The following is a 21121-nucleotide window of genomic DNA, read 5'->3' on the forward strand; positions in this document are numbered from 1 at the left end:
AAAGGAAACATTACTGGCACTGCTGATGCACAACCGTTTTAGTACAGTCTGTCTAAAGCAGGACGACTGACATTAGCATGGCAAATCTTTACCGGTAAACAATCAAATGTACAATATTTTGCATTAAATAAAAGGATTAAATTAGAGTAGAGTAAAACTACCTCAGATTTTAGTTACATACATGAGTAATATCTCACAGCCTCTTCGTTCTCTCACCACCTGCTCCATTAAGAGTGGTCCAAATGTTATCTAAACCCAATCCAGCAATGAAAATGTCCTGCATATGTTGCATTCTTAATAAATGGTGTCCCTGGTGGAGTATGCATCAGTCTAAGACTTGACATTGAAGCCTGAGGGCCGACCTCATTTTGTAACCCTGTCCTACAGTCTTAAGGGACCATATATACATATAGACATTCAAATAAAGCACACGCGAGTCATTTATTGTTTAGCACCTTAATTAAGCTTCATTATAACCTACTGAATAAAGTTGTTTTATAGGCTAAGATTACAGATATCTTTAATTATTGTGAAGTAAAAAATGTTTGTTGCAATCAGTGAAACTGCGCCTACTGAAGGAATGGTCATGAATTGCAACTCAATACCATCTTATATTATCATTATAAAGCGTACATTGGAATATTTTACCACATTAAATTTCTTGACGTGCTTCGGCATGCTTTCAACAGGCCATTTTCAGACACAGTATTTCAATCAGTCCATCGTTTCACACGGAGTAAAAGAGCAACCCGCTCAGTTACAAAACTGTGCCCAGATGTCTCAGACTCACGGAGAAACAGTGCCAAGGACTTGCCAGTGAAGTATGGAGAGGCAGAGGATGGATGATAATGCAACCTAAAGCATCCGTTGACACCCAGCTGCATCTGGAACATCTGTAGTGACCGGCCTATCAGGGTCTCCATTAGTTCGCTCCACCTCTGTGTACATTTCTGCTGCCTCCCTGCATGAAGAATCTGGGGACAGTTATTAAAAACAAGGCAGGTAAACCAATCAGAGTCCTGTACCTAAACCCCCCCTCTAACCATGGCCTCTCAACTAATACAAAAGGTACTAGGGTTTATGGTGTGTATGAGGCTGCTGACGGACATTTTATACAGAACATCAAAACACATCATCACCACCGGGCAACAGACTTAATACATTTGTATTAAGTCACATTTGAAAAAATAAATAAAACCAACTTAGCCGTGAGGCGGAACATTGGTTTTGGCTTCTACAGACGGGATTATTTTCCTCAACCATTCATTTAAAATAATCAGGCTCAGTGTGACGTCTCACATGTCCATGAATGCACCCAAAGGCTCAGGGAGTAAAGGCATCCACCACACACACACTCACACACCAACACCAACACCAACAAAAGGCAATGGATAATGTCCGATCCCTGAGCCAGGCTGACCTCTGACCCTCAAGGCCAAGGAGGACACACGTTAGGTGATAAGTGAAGCACGGGGGCTATTGTGCACACGGTATCCCTGTCCATTTATTGACTTCCTAAATGATCCATTATGAAGTGATTTATGAGGTCCACCGCCACCCCAACAGGCACTTCTAAAGCCAGCCGGTTGCCGTCTGCTCCAATGGATTCAGCATTTGATTTATCAGAGAATGGACGGAAGCTGGCCCACGCCACCACGAGTGTTTGTTCAAAGCCAACATGAGAGTTAGGAAGTTAGTATGAATGCGACATGTCACCGGCGGGGTCAGACACAAAAGGTGGAGCTGGAGCTCTGCGGGTAACAGGGACAACGTGTCATTAAAACCAGCCAGAGAAAAAGGTCTTATTCCAGGGGTGTCCAACCTTTTTTACATACAGAAAAATATAAGAAGGGCTGGGCCGCTCACTAGAGGAGAGGTTTAGTGCCTCATAAGTTCAGTTATAAGTTAGCAAAATCAATCAAATGTAGGTACATGATGCTCGTGAGTGTTGGCAGCTCATCCCTTAAAACAGAAGATTGATTATAATAAGGAGAAATAGGAAGGGTGTATTTCAAGCTTGTTATGGAAATAAGTCATTGGGCTTTTTTCTTATCAACTTAGAAAATGTTTCCAACTTTAATCGACTGAATTTAGTGGTCGTATTAACACATGAATACTACGGTGTAATATATTTTCACATTTATAGTTAAGAAGTACAATATAAGACAAGCACAAGTTGCTTTTGTGGGTCATACTCCATTATACTTTTTGAATTTGCTGAGGGCCGATTCAAAATGGGCCGTAGTTTGGACACCCAGTGTTTCCCATACATTGATTTAATTGTGGCGGGCTGCCACAATTAAATATCGTCCGCCACAAATGGATCTCATAAAAAAAATAAAAATGATTATTCTTTTTTTTGTTTTGTTGGTGGTCTAATCAATGGATAGTGAGGTGGGCTGATGATCGGAAGGTTGCGAGTTCAAATCCTGCCTGGAACACCGCTACTAGTATGCCCTTGAGTAAGGCACTTAGCCCTCGGTTACTCCAGGGAGAATGTCCCTGTAATTGGTCATTGTAAGTCGCTTTGGAATAAGGCGTCTGCTAAATGCCTACATTGTAAATTATATTTTTGGGAGAATAAACCCCACAGATCCTCAACTCCGGTGTGTCTCACTCATTAGCAACGCAACACAGAGCAACAAGAACGTTGTCTACAGTAGCCATGAACTCGCATGTATTATCTTATTTGATAACCCAAATTGGTAAAGGGGCCTTTGGCTTTTCTTACCGGGGGGGTGGGGGGGTGCGGTGGCCCCACAAATATAATCAAATTCTGTGGGAAACACTGGACACCCCTATCTTATTCCATGAGTTTTTTAAATGATACCCAAAAAAAAAGGGAATTCAACAAGTTATGAGCACAGAAACAACTCATACAAAACAAGAATTTGATCCAAGCAACCAAAACTGCAGCTATTCTCTTTCCCCCCCCAGTGGCAGTAGCGTCACAGCTAGCGAATGACCTTGTCTTTCCTCTGTTCACTAATGATTCGGGGCCATTATGCTGGTCTGGCCCTTTGATTTCTCAGGCCCTTCCTGTACAGCATGATGAGCTCTTCAACTCGGGGTCATCCCAGGAGACGAAGCCTTTATGAAGCAGAACGTGCAGCGTTTGAAGCCCCCGGCCTCCCAACGCATTGCTGTAACACATGAGCTCCCATGCTGCTCGTTGACTCAGAGATATTATTAGAGACAGAAAAACAACACCTCTCTATTTTCTCTGGGACTTTCACAACAGGACCACCTTTGGCCTTGTTCGTGACAAATGTCTGTTTCTTAAAAATACATCTGTATAGAAATGGCCGACACAGAAGTTAGCATCACAAGGGCTTCTTCGACAACATTTTATCAATTGGATTTCGGTATATTGCAGGATAAAAGCTCTGTGGCCAACACACGTTTATGATACTTAACACATTTCCTTCAGCAGGATAATCTCCACATACCAACACCACTTGTATGATTTTTAAAGGGGAAATGCAGTTGCCAGAATTAAAAAGCTAACATTAGGTTACAAACCGATGTATTATATCACGGTCACTTTATATCACAACCGCTAAGCTAAAGGTGGCTAATATTCAGAGTGCTGGTGTTTGTTAGTCTCGTTTGGTAATATTTTACCAACTGTCGTTGTGTTATGTCGTAGAACAAAATAAGCTTCAATATATTAACAGTGTGTACACCACAGAGCTTATTTCAGGCATTTAAACAAAAAAACGAATTCAAAAACCATTGACTTTAAGACGAGGGAACCAGAAGTGGGGAAATGCCAACTCTTTTTCGGTTTGTAAGACTCATTCCTGCACCACTCTATATGGCATTGAATGTGAAGTAGATGTAAAAGTTAACAATCATTTCATTCCATATGCTTTTGATCACCCTTACAGATGATACCAAAACATATCTCTTACTTTACCCCCTTACTTAATTCTTTAACTTGAGATTTCTTCAGTTTTCTGACATTTTCCATTAACAAAGAAGTAGTACTTGTTAAGAAAATAAAACCAGCTCATACACAGGTAACACTGACCACAGAGAGCCTCTGCAGATCACCAGAAACCACTAAACCAACAGCCCTGTTCCTTATGTCCCTGCTGTGATTAACCTTGTTTGACAAATACAGCCCAGGTCAGGCTGTGTGTTAAGCTAAGAGCTGCTAGAATAACAACACACGATTACAGAGCTGCTCAGGTGCGCTCTATACCTCAAATTCAGGTCCACTGGAGCAAATCTCCATCAGATAAGTCAACACAATCACATAGTTGCACACAGCATCACAAAGGCTTCAGCAAACAGGGGCTGGAAATAGTGGTCAACAAGAGCCTCGTGAACTATTTGGAATAGATGGGATATTTCTGTTGGCTTCACATGTTCTGCCTGTCTATATATCCAGCTGCCATAGGTATGTATTTTTTTGTACGCAATGGAAATACTGTATAATGTATTGACGATAACATTGTGTAACACATGCTTGAGAAAATCGTATTAAAAAAGACAACTATATGCCCGACGTACGCTGTGTTAACAACAACCTACCAGAGTTAACAAGGTTTTGCTGTTCTAATATCACACATGTTGACCTTCATATTTCTGATGTTAACTGTACACATTGTTTGGGAAATGGCATTTAGATTTGTTGATGAAAGAATAGTAATAAACATTATAAAACAAAATCAGGGATGGTTGTGTAGTATCTTGAAATCATTTAAGGACACATTGAGAACATATTAGTAGCCCACCAATATATTTATCAGTTTTTCTTTTTTTATTACTCCTCATTGCCTTAATCACCAAGTCACTAAAGTCAGTTGTTGGGTCCAAGCAGAGGCTACAATTGTTATGAGTAATAGTCACATACAGTATATCTTTCCCATTATAGTCCATCTGCATCTCTCTCTGAGTTGAGAAAGTTGAAGAAGGCGGTGGTTTTATGACAAACAATGAGTAAAACATTGTTATATAAGGGCATTGCTTCATTGCCCTGAAAAGCTGCCATTTTGTTCACCGACACCATTCAGGGTCACATTAAAATCAGTAGAAAGAACTGATTAAGAGTCCATAGATCCTCCCAGAGCTTTGAGGTTCAGCCAGTGTCCGCCCCCTCGTTGAATATGGACCACAGGCTGATGCGCTGGTCTTTGGATCCAGCAGCCAGCAGTCTCTGTCGGGGGTCCTGGTGGTCAGAGAAGGCCACGCTTAGCACCAGGTCGGTGTGGTACTGAAGCACGGCCAGCGGTCGCAGCTTCTTCCACCCGAATATCCGCACCCGATGGTCCCAGCCCGCTGATGCCAGGAGTTTACCGTCACCCCTGACACACAGCTGGGAAACCCCAGGGTTGACCAGCGTCACAGAGTCCTGGAGCTGCAAAACCACAGAGAGGAAAAGGATTTCAGCCGGGTAGAAAAACCACAGACATATTTAAATGTATTTGAAACTCTTTGACGAGTAGCACTTTCGTTGCGGTAATTGTCAAAGAAACCTAAAACCAAAAAGTATTAATGCAAATAAGGAGACAAAAATAATCAGACAAACTAATTAGGTCACCGAGTCGATTAATCACTGCCGTCTAGGAAACCGAGTCCAACAAAAACACCGACATGGAGAGCCTATCAGCTGATCTGATGACTGAGCTCTAAGTGTGAGTGTCTGTTGAAGCGCTGCAGACTCAATCATCGGCCATAAAACATCACGGCACGAGGGCAGCGAGCAGATCTCTCTGCGTACCGCTATTTGGTTTGGAGTTAGGGGAGGCCTGTTCTGGAAGCGGGGCATGGAGTTACCTTTGTCACAGTTTGCAAGAGAGACCGTCTCGCTGAAATGCTTGTTTGCAGAGGCCTTGTTGCTTTAAACGCCTCTGATGAATTACAGTCGCACTGAAAGGTCCGGTCAGCGGGAGAAGAGACTCCGATAAATACACCGTTGTCGCGTCTGCCTGTGAAAGATTAGCCACAGCTTCCTCTCGCCGTGTCCAAGAACTGTATCAATCTCTCTAAAAGGGGCAACTTTCTGACATATTATAATGAATGGTGGCGGAGATCACTATCTAAAGGCCTGCTGTGGAGGGCATTCCTGGGGAGAGAACGTGCTTTTCCTGCAAGCTAGGGATCTCTGCAGGACCTGTAGATGGGACACAAACATCTGGATCTGGGAGCTGAAATCAAACTGGACAGCGTATAATTGACTTCATAAGCTGTGTCTAGGGAGACTAATGGCCTGCGATGGGAGCAGACGGTGGAGAATTTATCTGCGTGCTCCTGTTCCGGGCAGGAACCATCCACGAGCCGCATGTGGAAGATATAAGCCAGGTACTCATGGCCCAAGTGGATAACGTGGAATGCAACAGAGAGGAAAGGCAGGGAGGAATGCCATTGATCAAAACAGAGCGAGCTGTGCAGCGTTTTAAATCTGCACCGCGCTCCACTTCGAATATAACATTTGTCATATTTTATGGTACTCAGTTTCTTACAGATTTACATTTTGTGTAAATATTGTGTTTATTTTTTATTTGTAACAAAAGTATTTTAAAATAGTACTATTTCTTGCTCCTTTCTTAAAAAAAACAACCATATTCTTCTTTCTGTGTACCATTTACGCATATATATATATATATATATTTTCTTTAACTTTTTAATGCTATTTTATTTCTATTTCAGAAATATCTTTTGACCGTTTATTCCTTGTGTCTTTAATTTTTCTCTTATGTACATTGCCTTGTTTTTGTATGCTACCTACCTACCTACCTACCTACCTACCTACCTACCTACCTACCTACCTACCTACCTACCTACCTACCTACACACCTACCTACCTACACACCTACCTACCTACACACCTACCTACCTACACACCTACCTACCTACACACCTACCTACCTACACACCTACCTACCTACACACCTACCTACCTACACACCTACCTACCTACACACCTACCTACCTACCTACACACCTACCTACCTACACACCTACCTACCTACACACCTACCTACCTACACACCTACCTACCTACACACCTACCTACCTACACACCTACCTACCTACACACCTACCTACCTACCTACACACCTACCTACACCAATTCCTCGTATGTGTCAACCTACTTGATAATAAAAAACGATTCTGGTTCTGAGCGAGTTCAGGACACGCAGTGATGGGGTTGCTTTTGTTTATCAAACCATCATCGCTGGTACCACTGGTGCGAAAGAGAGTGTGTCTGGTTCGACCAAACAACCAGATACACTGATGCAAAGAAACCCGGGGGGTGAAAGATTGTTTTGAGCTTTGTTATTACCTCAAGAAGTTGGTATGCCCCAACCGCTCTCCATCTGCTTTGCATTAGAGGCCTGATAATGATGGGTTTAAGTGTCTGTTTTTGTTTGTTTTGCTTCCCATAGTTTGTGTCCGGTAAAGGCATTTGTTTCATTAAAAGGTCAAACGTAAGCAGTAACTGGCTAATGATGAAGTAATGGTCGTTCAGCAGAGCCGGTGAAGTGATTTGACTTTCTACAGTGTGAGAACATGGAAAGTGGTGAGAACATAAAAGATTCTCCGGGGCTATATGTCAAATGAATGGGGCTTATAGGCTGGTTTCTAAGTGATATTTATTTTAGATGCCTAACACCCGTCATATTTAAATGTTAGTTTGTTTATTAACATTTTATGGTCAGTAAAATGTGTAAATACTTTATATTTCATTTCATCTAAATGCTGCTACCTCGGCTTTTATTTATTTGTGCCTATTTCTTACTGCAGTGAGAGACACTTACGAAATGTAGTTATACCCAAGTATGAAGCCAATATAGATATTCTGATATGACATTGTTTTTTTAAATGAACAATTAATTATTGAGGTAATTTTTTTAAGTAATAGTTAAACATTATGAACGCATTCAGACTTCCTGTTTCCAATGTTGTTGTGCTAAGCTAACTGGCTGCTTCCCATTGACCGTCATGAGAGCGGTAGAACCATCAACAAACTCTCGGGATGGAGGGAAAAGAGCACATACTGTTGGTGGAAGGGCTGCATTTGGAAACATTTACATTATCATTTAAAATGTATTGAATCATTATGGTGGGATTTTTTTTAAATGGCGTCTGAAACTAACAAGGACATTTTTAAAAGTCTGTAGAATTATATTTGTAGGCAAGGACTTCCCTGTAGCTCCACAAAGCTTAATTCAGATATGTTCACACATTTTGCCTTGCGATTTGGATACTGCACTCATCCACTTTGCTCAAATGTTGCAGCCCAAGTCGTGTGAATAACAAGCAATCTGAAGTCATCCCCTTGAGCGTTGGGAAAAATAAACAATGTGAAATCAATCCTCAGATAAATGGACAATAAAATGGAAGTTGAAGCCCATTAATTTGTCCTCAAAAAGTTAATGGATTTGTCATTTCAGTTCAACCTCATCCAGCAGCAGTGGTCTTGCCATCAGTACACACCATTATTACATGGATTTGCCATTAAACAGGTCTAACCGCAATAAAATCCAATGTCTCCATCGGGGGAGTCTCATTTAATCTGAAACCCTATTTTTTTGTTTAAACACTCCTTTCTCCCCTGTGTTACAGCATCCACACACACTCACACACACTCACAGCAAGCTTGTTTGGCAGCTGTCAGGAGGCGACCGCAGCTGGGCCCACTACACATCTTGCGGCCTCCGACAGATCCAACACAAACTCACACTTCGGGATCCTCTTTTGTAGCCTCTCACCGACAGAGGAGACGTTCAAAAGGAGCGTCCACTTGGCAGATCTCACTCAAGCCTCGCTCCACTTTTCTACCCCTCGCCTCTCCCCTCGGTCTTGGCGTTCACGCTCATCCACTGAAACGTCCAGTCATCGCTTACTCACTCGAGCCTAGCGGCCAGGAGGCTTTTCGCAGGTATTTCTGACACACCCTGTCCCTGAACCACACTGAGCGGCAGGGAGATTACAGCCTTTTGTCACCTCGCCTGTCAGAGCCTGGCTGAGGCTGACAGGAGATGGATGTGTCAAAGCAGACCCTTTCAGAAAAGACAGACAAAACGAGTTCTCAAGGAAGAGAGCTTTTATTTTTATGACGGCAGCTCAGACTTACATCAGTCCTTTAGCAGACTGAGGTTGATACGACCCGAATAACATGTCGGGTCGGATTCACAGGAGACACCATATAAGTGACCACTAGGTGAATATTTAGGAGACTTTGGGGATTTGTTTTAGAGAACTGTCATCAGTCTCAGAAGTAGCTCGCCGTCAGCCACGCTTGATTTACACTGCTAATCTCCCTCTGTCCATACCTGCATTCTGCAACCTTTTACTTTCACCTGAAGGAACACGTCGCTGCGCTTATCAATACATTTGAGTGGCCGCCTAAATATATGTTCATCTGGTTTAACAGCTTGTAAAGCCCCGACACCAATGCCCTTCATAATCTCACACTGACACATTCCCGAAACTGTAACACTAGGAAAGGAAAGGGAGAAAAAAGGGCCGAAGATGATGCCTCATCACTATGAAACGATATCAGGGCAGCCGGGTCAAACGGCAGATAAAGGCCTCTGGGAGCCATGTGTATTACATTAACCTCCATTCCTGAGGCTATCTGTCTTTAGCGGGGCTTGATAAGCTCACTTCACAGCCCCTCAGCTTCACTAAATCATCAATGCACTGGGTTGTGTCACATTCAGTTTCCCCTCCATTACACGAAAAGCATTTATCTTCCTCGCCGCTAAATTCAACGGTATCTCAGGGTTAATTTGTGGGAAGTGGGATGCTGTGGCACTTATAGCCTCCTCAGCCTCCTCAGCCTCCCACTGTGAACTACTGTTCCCTTTACTGCAGATGTGTTTTTTGTTTGGTTAAGGGGGCCTCCGAGGTTTTGATATTTTTATTACCTCTCGCGGGTCGTCCGTCAGGACTCGGGTCCGCAACCCGGCAGGTCCTCGCACCCCCCCCCTCCTTTCACTGCTGCCACACAGAAATACTTTTGTGGGAAGAAGTGAGGATAGCTGTCTGGACGTCACACTGAGCTGCACTACAGGATAATTTAAAAGCCCCTGTTGGATCTTTTCCCCTTCCTCGTGCTTTTTTCCTGTCATCGTCATCCTGGATTACACGCTGAATCAATATTTTGTTGCTTGAGCAAAATAAACCAAATAACCAATCTCCTCCTTTTTTTGGTATATTGAATCAAATGCTTCAGAGTGTTTTTCCAAACTCATTTTTAGGGTGAAAAGATTTGGGGCTTTGCAAATATTTCTAATTCAAGCATTCATTTGTAAAAAGACCTGGAAAGAATAATACCCCTCGACTGTGCAGGCGTGTACTATATCAGCCCCGGGTTCCCTTCTGCTCTGATTCATGGCCGTTGGCTGCAGAATGGGAGCATTCCCTTTTGCTCATGAAATCAAGAGAAAATACAGCTTCAAATGAGGCGTTCAGTCTCTGAGGCGTTCAGTCTCTGAGGCGCTGGCTGTTATCTCAAATGAATTACGGCACAAAGCTGATGCGTGGTGGGGCAGAAGATGCTCTGGAGTTGGCTTTAGTGTATTGTTTATTTCTTCGTGTGTGAGAACCATACAGTCTATGGTGAGAACCAGTGTGTATTGTGTTTTTAAGAAGTTTGTGTATCAATATTATCCCAGTTAACAGGAATAATGTATTATTTTAGTTTTTAACCGGGTTATAATGATATTTTTGTGCCGTGTTTGTCATCCTGAACTACTGTATATAATCCAACCCTAATGTGTGACTGTCAGTGTGTGTGTGTATGTGTGTGTGTGTGTGTATATTGTGTTTTTAAGAAGTTTGTGTATCAATATTATCCCAGTTAACAGGAATAATGTATTATTTTTAACTGGGTTATAATTATATTTTTGTGCCGTGTTTTTCCTCTAGAACTACAGTTTATAATCCAGCCCTAATGTGTGTGTGTGTGTGTGTGTGTGTGTGTGTGTGTGTGTGTGTGTGTGTGTGTGTGTGTGTGAGAGAGTGTGAGAGTGTGTGTGGGTGGTTTCAGTCTGGAGTGACAGCCCCAGCTCGGCCCTTGGCCCCTGGCCCTGCCATCGCTGTGTAACCAGCAGCTGATTTATGGCCCCTGCAGCCCCACTGAGCCTCTTCCTCTTCGGCCCCTGGTGTTTTCTAAGAGAGCCTCGAGAACCACAACTCTCCTCTGAACTCCTCTATTATCATGTTATGATATTATCATGTTATGATATTTCATGGCGCTGACTGTTGTGCAACAATTTGTTAGCATGTAGGGGGCGGAGGGCCTTAAGCAGGGTCACTTCAGACAGCACTTCTGCAGTTGTGAAGGTGTAATAGAAAGGATGGCAGAATAAAAACAATAACTACAACTCATTTCAAATATGTATAGCATATATGTATATATTTTTTCAAATATATCAAACAGTAATTGTGCTGCAACATGTCAATACTGCAAGTTACGATCGACAATGCCAGAAAACTAGTCAGCAAAAGAGCATAAAAGTATTAACAGTAAGCTTAGTATTATGGATACATAGTTTATATCGTTGCAAATAATAAATGCATGGTTGAATATACATAGAACATGTGTTTGGTTGAGTAAGGGGTGTAGCCCAAACACTAAAGCTAAAAAGAATGTTATAATGATAAAATAGATAGCTTAAAGTAATGGATTCATTTTATTGGTAATATCGTTAGAATTGGGTTTAAAAGGTGATTGAAAAATAGTTACAATAGTTAGCTAAAAGTAATGCATGCATGGTTGAACTTATTAGCTCTAAAAATGGTGCCTAAAGTATTTGCTAATGGTTAACATAGTTAGATTAAAGTAAACCGGGAGATACAAGTAACAAATACACTGCAAACATAGGTTTCCTTGAAGATATGGACAAATTGGTTAAAACAGGAAACACGACTGAATTTAAATGATTAATTAGTAAAATAGTACACAAATGTTTTTTCTAACCTTCAACAGATTTATGGTTTATTGATAGCTGTCATTATAAGACATGTTTAAAAATCATTAACACACAAAGGTTTTGGAAACATTAGAAAGCCTGCTGACCTGCAGGTTGTTCTGTCCGTCCAGCCTCCAGGAGCAGAGGTCCTTCTCAGAGGAGCCAGAGACGCCTCTCAGACACTGGGGGTCAAAGGTCAGGCACATGACGGGCTCAGGGTGGGCTTTAGTCTGGCTCAGCTGGGCCCTCTGGGTAACGTCCCACAGCAACAGGGAACCGTCCTCGTATCCGGCCAACAGGAGAGGTCCGGGGCCCGAGTCTGGCTGGAAGTCAGGAGGACGATAAGAGAGGAGTTTGGTCAGATGTTAGAGAAGTCAGGAGGACGATAAGAGGAGTTTGGTCAGATGTTAGAGAAGTCATGAGGACGATAAGAGAGGAGTGTGGTCAGATGTTAGAGAAGTCATGAGGGACGATAAGAGAGGAGTTTGGTCAGATGTTAGAGAAGTCAGGAGGACGATAAGAGAGGAGAGTTTGGTCATATGTTAGAGAAGTCAGGAGGACGATAAGAGGAGAGTGTGGTCAGAATGTTTAGAGAAGTCATGAGGACGATAGAGAGGAGAGTTGGTCAGATGTTAGAGAAGTCAGGAGGACGATAAGAGAGGAGTGTGGTCAGATGTTAGAGAAGTCATGAGGACGATAAGAGAGGAGAGTTTGGTCAGATGTTAGAGAAGTCAGGGAGGACGATTAAGAGAGGAGAGTTTGCCGAGGAGAGTTTGGTTAGATGTTAGAGAAGTCAGGAGGACGATAAGAGGAGTGTGGTCAGATGTTAGAGAAGTCAGGAGGACGATAAGAGAGGAGAGTTTGGTCAGATGTTAGCGAAGTCATGAGGACGATAAGAGAGGAGTTTGGTCAGATGTTAGAGAAGTCATGAGGACGATAAGAGGAGAGTGTGGTCAGATGTTAGAGAAGTCAGGAGGACGATAAGAGAGGAGTTTGGTCAGATGTTAGAGAAGTCATGAGGACGATAAGAGAGGAGAGTTTGGTCAGATGTTAGAGAAGTCAGGAGGACGATAAGAGAGGAGTTTGGTCAGATGTTAGAGAAGTCAGGAGGACGATAAGAGAGGAGAGTTTGGTCAGATGTTAGAGAAGTCAGGAGGACGATAAGAGAGGAGTTTGGTCAGATGTTAGAGAAGTCAGGAGGACGATAAGAGAGGAGTTTGGTCAGATGTTAGAGAAGTCAGGAGGACGATAAGAGAGGAGAGTTTGGTCAGATGTTAGAGAAGTCAGGAGGACGATAAGAGGAGAGTTTGGTCAGATGTTAGAGAAGTCAGGAGGACGATAAGAGAGGAGAGTTTGGTCAGATGTTGGAGAAGTCAGGAGGACGATAAGAGAGGAGTTTGGTCAGAAGTTAGAGAAGTCAGGAGGACGATAAGAGGAGAGTGTGGTCAGAAGTTGGAGAAGTCAGGAGGACGATAAGAGGAGAGTGTGGTCAGAAGTTGGAGAAGTCAGGAGGACGATAAGAGGAGAGTGTGGTCAGAAGTTAGAGAAGTCAGGAGGACGATAAGAGGAGAGTTTGGTCAGAAGTTAGAGAAGTCAGGAGGACGATAAGAGAGGAGAGTTTGGTCAGATGTTGGAGAAGTCAGGAGGACGATAAGAGGAGAGTTTGGTCAGAAGTTGGAGAAGTCAGGAGGACGATAAGAGGAGAGTTTGGTCAGAAGTTGGAGAAGTCAGGAGGACGATAAGAGGAGAGTGTGGTCAGAAGTTGGAGAAGTCAGGAGGACGATAAGAGGAGAGTTTGGTCAGATGTTGGAGAAGTCAGGAGGACGATAAGAGGAGAGTTTGGTCAGAAGTTAGAGAAGTCAGGAGGACGATAAGAGGAGAGTTTGGTCAGAAGTTAGAGAAGTCAGGAGGACGATAAGAGAGGAGAGTTTGGTCAGAAGTTAGAGAAGTCAGGAGGACGATAAGAGGAGAGTTTGGTCAGATGTTAGAGAAGTCAGGAGGACGATAAGAGGAGAGTTTGGTCAGAAGTTAGAGAAGTCAGGAGGACGATAAGAGGAGAGTTTGGTCAGAAGTTAGAGAAGTCAGGAGGACGATAAGAGAGGAGAGTTTGGTCAGAAGTTGGAGAAGTCAGGAGGACAATAAGAGGAGAGTTTGGTCAGATGTTAGAGAAGTCAGGAGGACGATAAGAGGAGAGTTTGGTCAGAAGTTAGAGAAGTCAGGAGGACGATAAGAGGAGAGTTTGGTCAGAAGTTAGAGAAGTCAGGAGGACGATAAGAGGAGAGTTTGGTCAGAAGTTAGAGAAGTCAGGAGGACGATAAGAGGAGAGTTCGGTCAGAAGTTAGAGAAGTCAGGAGGACGATAAGAGGAGAGTTTGGTCAGATGTTGGAGAAGTCAGGAGGACGATAAGAGGAGAGTTTGGTCAGATGTTAGAGAAGTCAGGAGGACGATAAGAGGAGAGTTTGGTCAGATGTTAGAGAAGTCAGGAGGACGATAAGAGGAGAGTTTGGTCAGATGTTAGAGAAGTCATGAGCACGATAAGAGAGGAGAGTTTGGTCAGATGTTGGAGAAGTCAGGAGGACGATAAGAGAGGAGAGTTTGGTCAGAAGTTGGAGAAGTCAGGAGGACGATAAGAGGAGAGTTTGGTCAGAAGTTAGAGAAGTCAGGAGGACAATAAGAGGAGAGTTTGGTCAGATGTTAGAGAAGTCAGGAGGACGATAAGAGGAGAGTTTGGTCAGATGTTAGAGAAGTCATGAGGACGATAAGAGAGGAGAGTTTGGTCAGAAGTTGGAGAAGTCAGGAGGACGATAAGAGGAGAGTTTGGTCAGAAGTTAGAGAAGTCATGAGGACGATAAGAGAGGAGAGTTTGGTCAGAAGTTGGAGAAGTCAGGAGGACGATAAGAGGAGAGTTTGGTCAGAAGTTGGAGAAGTCAGGAGGACGATAAGAGGAGAGTGTGGTCAGAAGTTGGAGAAGTCAGGAGGACGATAAGAGGAGAGTTTGGTCAGAAGTTAGAGAAGTCAGGAGGACGATAAGAGGAGAGTTTGGTCAGAAGTTAGAGAAGTCAGGAGGACGATAAGAGGAGAGTTTGGTCAGAAGTTGGAGAAGTCAGGAGGACGATAAGAGAGGAGAGTTTGGTCAGATGTTGGAGAAGTCAGGAGGACGATAAGAGGAGAGTTTGGTCAGAAGTTAGAGAAGTCAGGAGGACGATAAGAAGAGAGTTTGGTCAGATGTTAGAGAAGTCAGGAGGACGATAAGAGGAGAGTTTGGTCAGAAGTTAGAGAAGTCAGGAGGACGATAAGAGGAGAGTTTGGTCAGAAGTTAGAGAAGTCAGGAGGACGATAAGAGGAGAGTTTGGTCAGATGTTAGAGAAGTCAGGAGGACGATAAGAGGAGAGTTTGGTCAGAAGTTAGAGAAGTCAGGAGGACGATAAGAGGAGAGTTTGGTCAGAAGTTAGAGAAGTCAGGAGGACGATAAGAGAGGAGAGTTTGGTCAGATGTTGGAGAAGTCAGGAGGACGATAAGAGAGGAGAGTTTGGTCAGAAGTTAGAGAAGTCAGGAGGACGATAAGAAGAGAGTTTGGTCAGATGTTAGAGAAGTCAGGAGGACGATAAGAGGAGAGTTTGGTCAGATGTTAGAGAAGTCAGGAGGACGATAAGAGGAGAGTTTGGTCAGAAGTTAGAGAAGTCAGGAGGACGATAAGAGAGGAGTTTGGTCAGATGTTAGAGAAGTCAGGAGGACGATAAGAGGAGAGTTTGGTCAGAAGTTAGAGAAGTCAGGAGGACGATAAGAGAGGAGTTTGGTCAGATGTTAGAGAAGTCAGGAGGACGATAAGAGGAGAGTTTGGTCAGAAGTTAGAGAAGTCACGAGGACGATAAGAGGAGAGTTTGGTCAGATGTTAGAGAAGTCAGGAGGACGATAAGAGGAGAGTTTGGTCAGAAGTTAGAGAAGTCAGGAGGACGATAAGAGAGGAGAGTTTGGTCAGATGTTGGAGAAGTCAGGAGGACGATAAGAGGAGAGTTTGGTCAGATGTTAGAGAAGTCAGGAGGACGATAAGAGGAGAGTTTGGTCAGAAGTTAGAGAAGTCAGGAGGACGATAAGAGGAGAGTTTGGTCAGAAGTTAGAGAAGTCAGGAGGACGATAAGAGGAGAGTTCGGTCAGAAGTTAGAGAAGTCAGGAGGACGATAAGAGGAGAGTTTGGTCAGATGTTGGAGAAGTCAGGAGGACGATAAGAGGAGAGTTTGGTCAGATGTTAGAGAAGTCATGAGGACGATTAGAGAGGAGAGTTTGGTCAGATGTTGGAGAAGTCAGGAGGACGATAAGAAGAGAGTCTGGTCAGATGTTAGAGAAGTCATGAGCACGATAAGAGAGGAGAGTTTGGTCAGATGTTGGAGAAGTCAGGAGGACGATAAGAGAGGAGAGTTTGGTCAGAAGTTGGAGAAGTCATGAGGACGATAAGAGGAGAGTTTGGTCAGATGTTGGAGAAGTCAGGAGGACAATAAGAGGAGAGTTTGGTCAGAAGTTAGAGAAGTCAGGAGGACGATAAGAGAGGAGAGTTTGGTCAGAAGTTAGAGAAGTCAGGAGGACGATAAGAGAGGAGAGTTTGGTCAGAAGTTAGAGAAGTCAGGAGGACGATAAGAGGAGAGTTTGGTCAGATGTTGGAGAAGTCAGGAGGACGATAAGAGGAGAGTTTGGTCAGAAGTTGGAGAAGTCAGGAGGACGATAAGAGAGGAGAGTTTGGTCAGATGTTGGAGCTGTGAGCTGGAAGCAGAGGTTATCTTTGAGGAAGCTCCCGCTGACACTCGGAGAGACGCTCAGCCTGCTGCTCTCTCTCCAAACACTCCATTACAGCACAACTCACTTTGCTCCTCATCTGTATTACTGAGACACAGGCCTCACTCCCTGCACTCGTTCAGCACAGTGAGAAGATTTCTGATGTGTGTTTGATTGTACAGCACTTCAGGTATTAAAGTTGTGTATTGTATAACTGCTCTCCTCATGCATTTACATTTCTATTAAAAAATTGCAACTACTTTCCAATTGTTTTTGTAATGCATATAGTATCCTATGTTGACTTTCTTTATTAGCTCTTATTTTACATTTATCATAACCTATTCTGTACATTTTATATTCTACAAATACTCTTAAGATGTATATCTCTATGTTGAGAAGTATACATTTATTTTTAAATGATTTACATTTTCTTGGTAACAACAAAATAAATGTCCCAATTCGGGAACAATGACGTTTCTTTGAACCAGCAAAAAAAGTTTTACAAATAATTTTAATATAGACTTTTGTTTAAAAGTTTGTTATTTTATTTTATAATGTGCTTTCTTGTTGGTATATTTGATTTGTATCAACCCTTTTTTATCTTAATTATTGACTAAGTATGCTTGATTCTTTTGTTATCAATAACCTTACAAGGACACTGAATCCTTTATACTATTTTCACACATTTGACCTTTTTGGATTCTGTAAAATACTTATTACTGAAGTGCCGCACATCGGTTACCATGGCAATAACATTAACAATTATTAAATTATTAACTTAGTCAGCAAAACGTGAACAAAAGTTTTTCAAAACACAATTTCCCACATGGTTTTTTGTGTCCCTAAATCAATGAACACTCAAACATAAGCATTGGAAAGGCTGCATTACATGTTCTGTCAATCAACTAAGTGATAAATCAACGAACTGCTTCAGCTCTACACGCCTAATGCCCGCTCCCTTTCTCAAACAAAATCATAAACAACCAACTATCGTGTTGCTTCATCCCCATTTCACCCCGGGACATTTCACATCCCGCCGCAATGTTTACAACCCGATATGCAGGAATCTTGAAGTCAGATGTAATACCTTTTAAGAGCTTTTTTAAGACCCTTTCCAAACATTTTAAGACCTCTTAACTTTTAACCGGTTACCTTGGCGACACACTTTACTATATATATATATTGATTGTCCTTCCTCCTTATCTTCCAACCATTTGGACGCAGACTTGCATTTCCCCATAACGATGTTGCTTAGCAACCGGCGTAAACGGACCGTCGCGCTATCAAGCAGTGAGCGTGCGATGTCCTGTTCAGATGACGTCAAATCCAACGGGATGCCATAAATAAACTACACAGAATCACACGACACACCTAGGCCATGATTACATTCAGGCAGACTGTAGAATACAACCTCTTTGGACCATTTATATACTTATTGAAAACAAGCTACTAAATGTAATACCTTGTAAAATGCCGTTTAATGCTTTTTAATAGCCTTAATTTTCGCTAAATTGATTTATCAACTTTTAATACTTTTTAAGACCCCGCGGACCCCCTGCAACCGCTGAAACCATCAGAGTAAATCAGTCAGATCACATGAAATGAAATAAAGCCAGGTGCACAAAAACCTAAACTATACCACCTCTGTTAAAATATATATAAAGATACCTTTACTAGGAACATAGATTTAGTTATATTAAACTGTTTTTTGTATTAAAAAAAGAGGAAATCAACCATGTATGGCTTGTCAATTGATGCACAATAGTAAATGGTTACTAGTAGCTTTGAACTGTGGTCCCTATCAATGTACCACATGTCTTTTCTATGTGTCTTCAATAAAAATATATATAAAAAAAGTTGCAGATCTTAAATCACTTCTGTGAAGGAGAGCATAAAAGTGAACTGATCAAAACTGAAGGCTTCATATCAGTCAGTAGGGGCTTGGACTGGGAGCCGTAGGGGCGCCGGTTCAAGTCCCCGACCAGACCTAAAATATGGAGTGTGGACTGCTACTTGGAGAGGTCCCAGTTCACCTCCTGCCCTGCCGTGGTGCCCTTGAGCAAGGCACCGGACACCCCCCTCACTCCCCAGACGCTGTACAATAGCTGCCCTGCTCCTAGTTCTAGACTCCTGGTACTAGAATGGGTTAAAAGCAGAGGCCACATTTCACTGTGTGCTGTGCATGTGAGACCATTAAAGAGGGTTTCATCCCTCCCATTCTACATATCTTAGCATCGCCACAGAGAGGAAGAGAAGACAGAAGGAGTATTAATAAGTATATCCTAATTTATAAGACTTATACAATACTATTTATATAAGGATAAGAACAATTTGAAGTGTTTAAAAGTACAGTAAGTTAAGTGCAACTAAATAAAAATGAGTAAAGATACATCAAATAATAAATAAGTAGATGGATAAACACAAATGTTAAGAAAAGGCCTAGTTAATGGGGTTTAAGAGATGATTTATGAGATGCAAATGTAAAATCAGTACAATTTGAAGCGTTTAAAAGTACAGTAAGTTAAGTAAAACTAAATAGAAATGTGTAAAATAAATAAATGAGTAGATGGATGAATAAAAACGTTAAGAAAAGGCCTGGTAAATGGGTTTCAGGAGAGGATTGATGAGATGCAAATGTGAAATCAGTCCACAAATCCTGGGAAAGCACACTTTTAAAAACATGTTGTAAAAGAAATAAAGAGGAATGGATAAAGAGAAACTAGAAGATACTAGCGGCTAGCACAACTAGCAGATCCAACCTGCATCACGCCTTCCCTTAATCCCACATTTCTTCTGTGTACACATACTGTATGAGGACAGTAGTAAACAAATACCACACCTCTTACGACCTCAAACAAACATCCACACGTGCTTGGAGTGTTATCTAAAAACAATTACAACTTGTTCAAGCTTTTAAAAGAACGACTTCTCGCTGCCGTCTGAAAGGACACTACATTTCAGAAGACTTCTGAATGCATAGCGCACAGAAAGACATTTTGTCCTGACTCGTGCCCTTTCTTTAAAACACCATCAGGCCCCCAGCGAAAGCACCGTGCCCTGCAGAAGCGAGGAGGGGAAAGAAATGCTTTCCATATGTGCGAGGGGGGCCGCACGTCTGCCATCTTTTCATCCATCTTCAAGTCCTCTTCTCACTTAACGCTCTATATTTCTCTTCTTCCACGTTTTAAACAAATTATAGACAGAGTTCGTGTATTCCTTCCAAACACATCAGCGAAGGACGAACACTAAGGGATTATGAAAACAAATAAAAACAAGTGAAAATCAGCGGCCCCTGCTTGCCGGCAGGGCCCGCGCTAAGCGATGCAGGCTTGGGGCCCACCGCTTCACTTAAGTGTAGGACCTCCTTGATTGATGATGTCAGGGGTCGGAGGTCGGGGAACCCTGGGTAGACACCTAATTCATTATATCCTCCACAGGCCTTTCTACAAGAGGGCTCTCTGCTGGAGAGGGGCCGGCGCTCTGGAGCAGATTCATCACCCACAACAGCTGGACAGACAGATGCATGGACGCCGGTGGAAGGGGAAGACGCTGGGTTAATCATAATAATACATTTCATTAAACTCACCTCTTCAATCTGGCTTTCAATGTGTGATTGTTGTTGTATTGCTTGATTTAAATTTGACTTCAACTATATTTATTTGTTGTTCTTTTCTTTTCACTATCTCTGTAAAGCGACTTTGAGCACCTGTAAAAGCGCTTAGAAAATAAATCTATTATTATTATATAGCAGACTTTAAAAACAACGTCCTCTCAAGCTGCTTCACCATGCTATGAGGAGAAAATAATAAAACTAATCAAATAAAAAGTTATCCAAGGAGCATATTGAATAAAATAAAAAAAGGACAGTCAGTAAAATGGTCTCCAGAATGGCAACTAGTCGGGCTTCAACTTGCCATTTCTTCACAGCTGTACTTATGGATCCCATTGGAGTGTTTTTTCTATTTCTCTCTGTGTTCAAATGTGTTTCTACCGATTACAGGCCATGCTGTCTTGTAAAATCGAGGCTGGAAGCCGGTGGAAGAGGAGGGAAAGAGACACTGGGTTGTCTCCAGAATGTCAACTAGTCGGGCTTCAACTTGTTCAAAGTCATGGGATTCAAGATTCAAGGCTTTTATTGTCATGTGTGCATAGCTACAGTGCAGTTATGATAATGAAAGTCTTAGGTCACAGGCTCCTCCAACAGTGCAACACAATAAAACACATAATAGTGCAAGGAAATACAATAAAATAGAATATAATAGAAACAGTGCAGTAGAGTCTATATACAAGTCATTTGATATATAAGTGGCAAACAGATGTTATGGATGTTCTTTCAAAAGTTCAGGTGTTTAAGATTCATTGCCATTTCTTCAAAGCTGTACTTATGGATCCCATTGGAGTGTTTTCTATTTGTCTCCGTG

General features: G+C 42.3%; 1 protein-coding gene across 2 annotated transcripts in view; it reads right to left on the bottom strand.

The window, feature by feature from the left end:
* Positions 1-4730: 4730 nt before the first annotated feature.
* gnb1l (guanine nucleotide binding protein (G protein), beta polypeptide 1-like) overlaps positions 4731-21121 on the bottom strand; it is a 49068-nt gene continuing 32677 nt past the window's right edge. For both annotated transcript variants that reach the window (XM_034200237.1, XM_034200239.1), the window contains exons 6-7: positions 12041-12256; positions 4731-5365 (exon numbers count right to left, since the gene is read on the bottom strand). In XM_034200237.1, coding sequence (XP_034056128.1) covers positions 5087-5365; positions 12041-12256 — 495 coding nt within the window. In that variant the 3' untranslated portion in view covers positions 4731-5086. The remainder of the gene's footprint in view (positions 5366-12040; positions 12257-21121) is intronic.

This window comes from Gymnodraco acuticeps, unplaced genomic scaffold, assembly GCF_902827175.1.
Source record: "Gymnodraco acuticeps unplaced genomic scaffold, fGymAcu1.1, whole genome shotgun sequence".
In the NCBI taxonomy this organism is placed as follows: Eukaryota; Metazoa; Chordata; class Actinopteri; order Perciformes; family Bathydraconidae; genus Gymnodraco; species Gymnodraco acuticeps.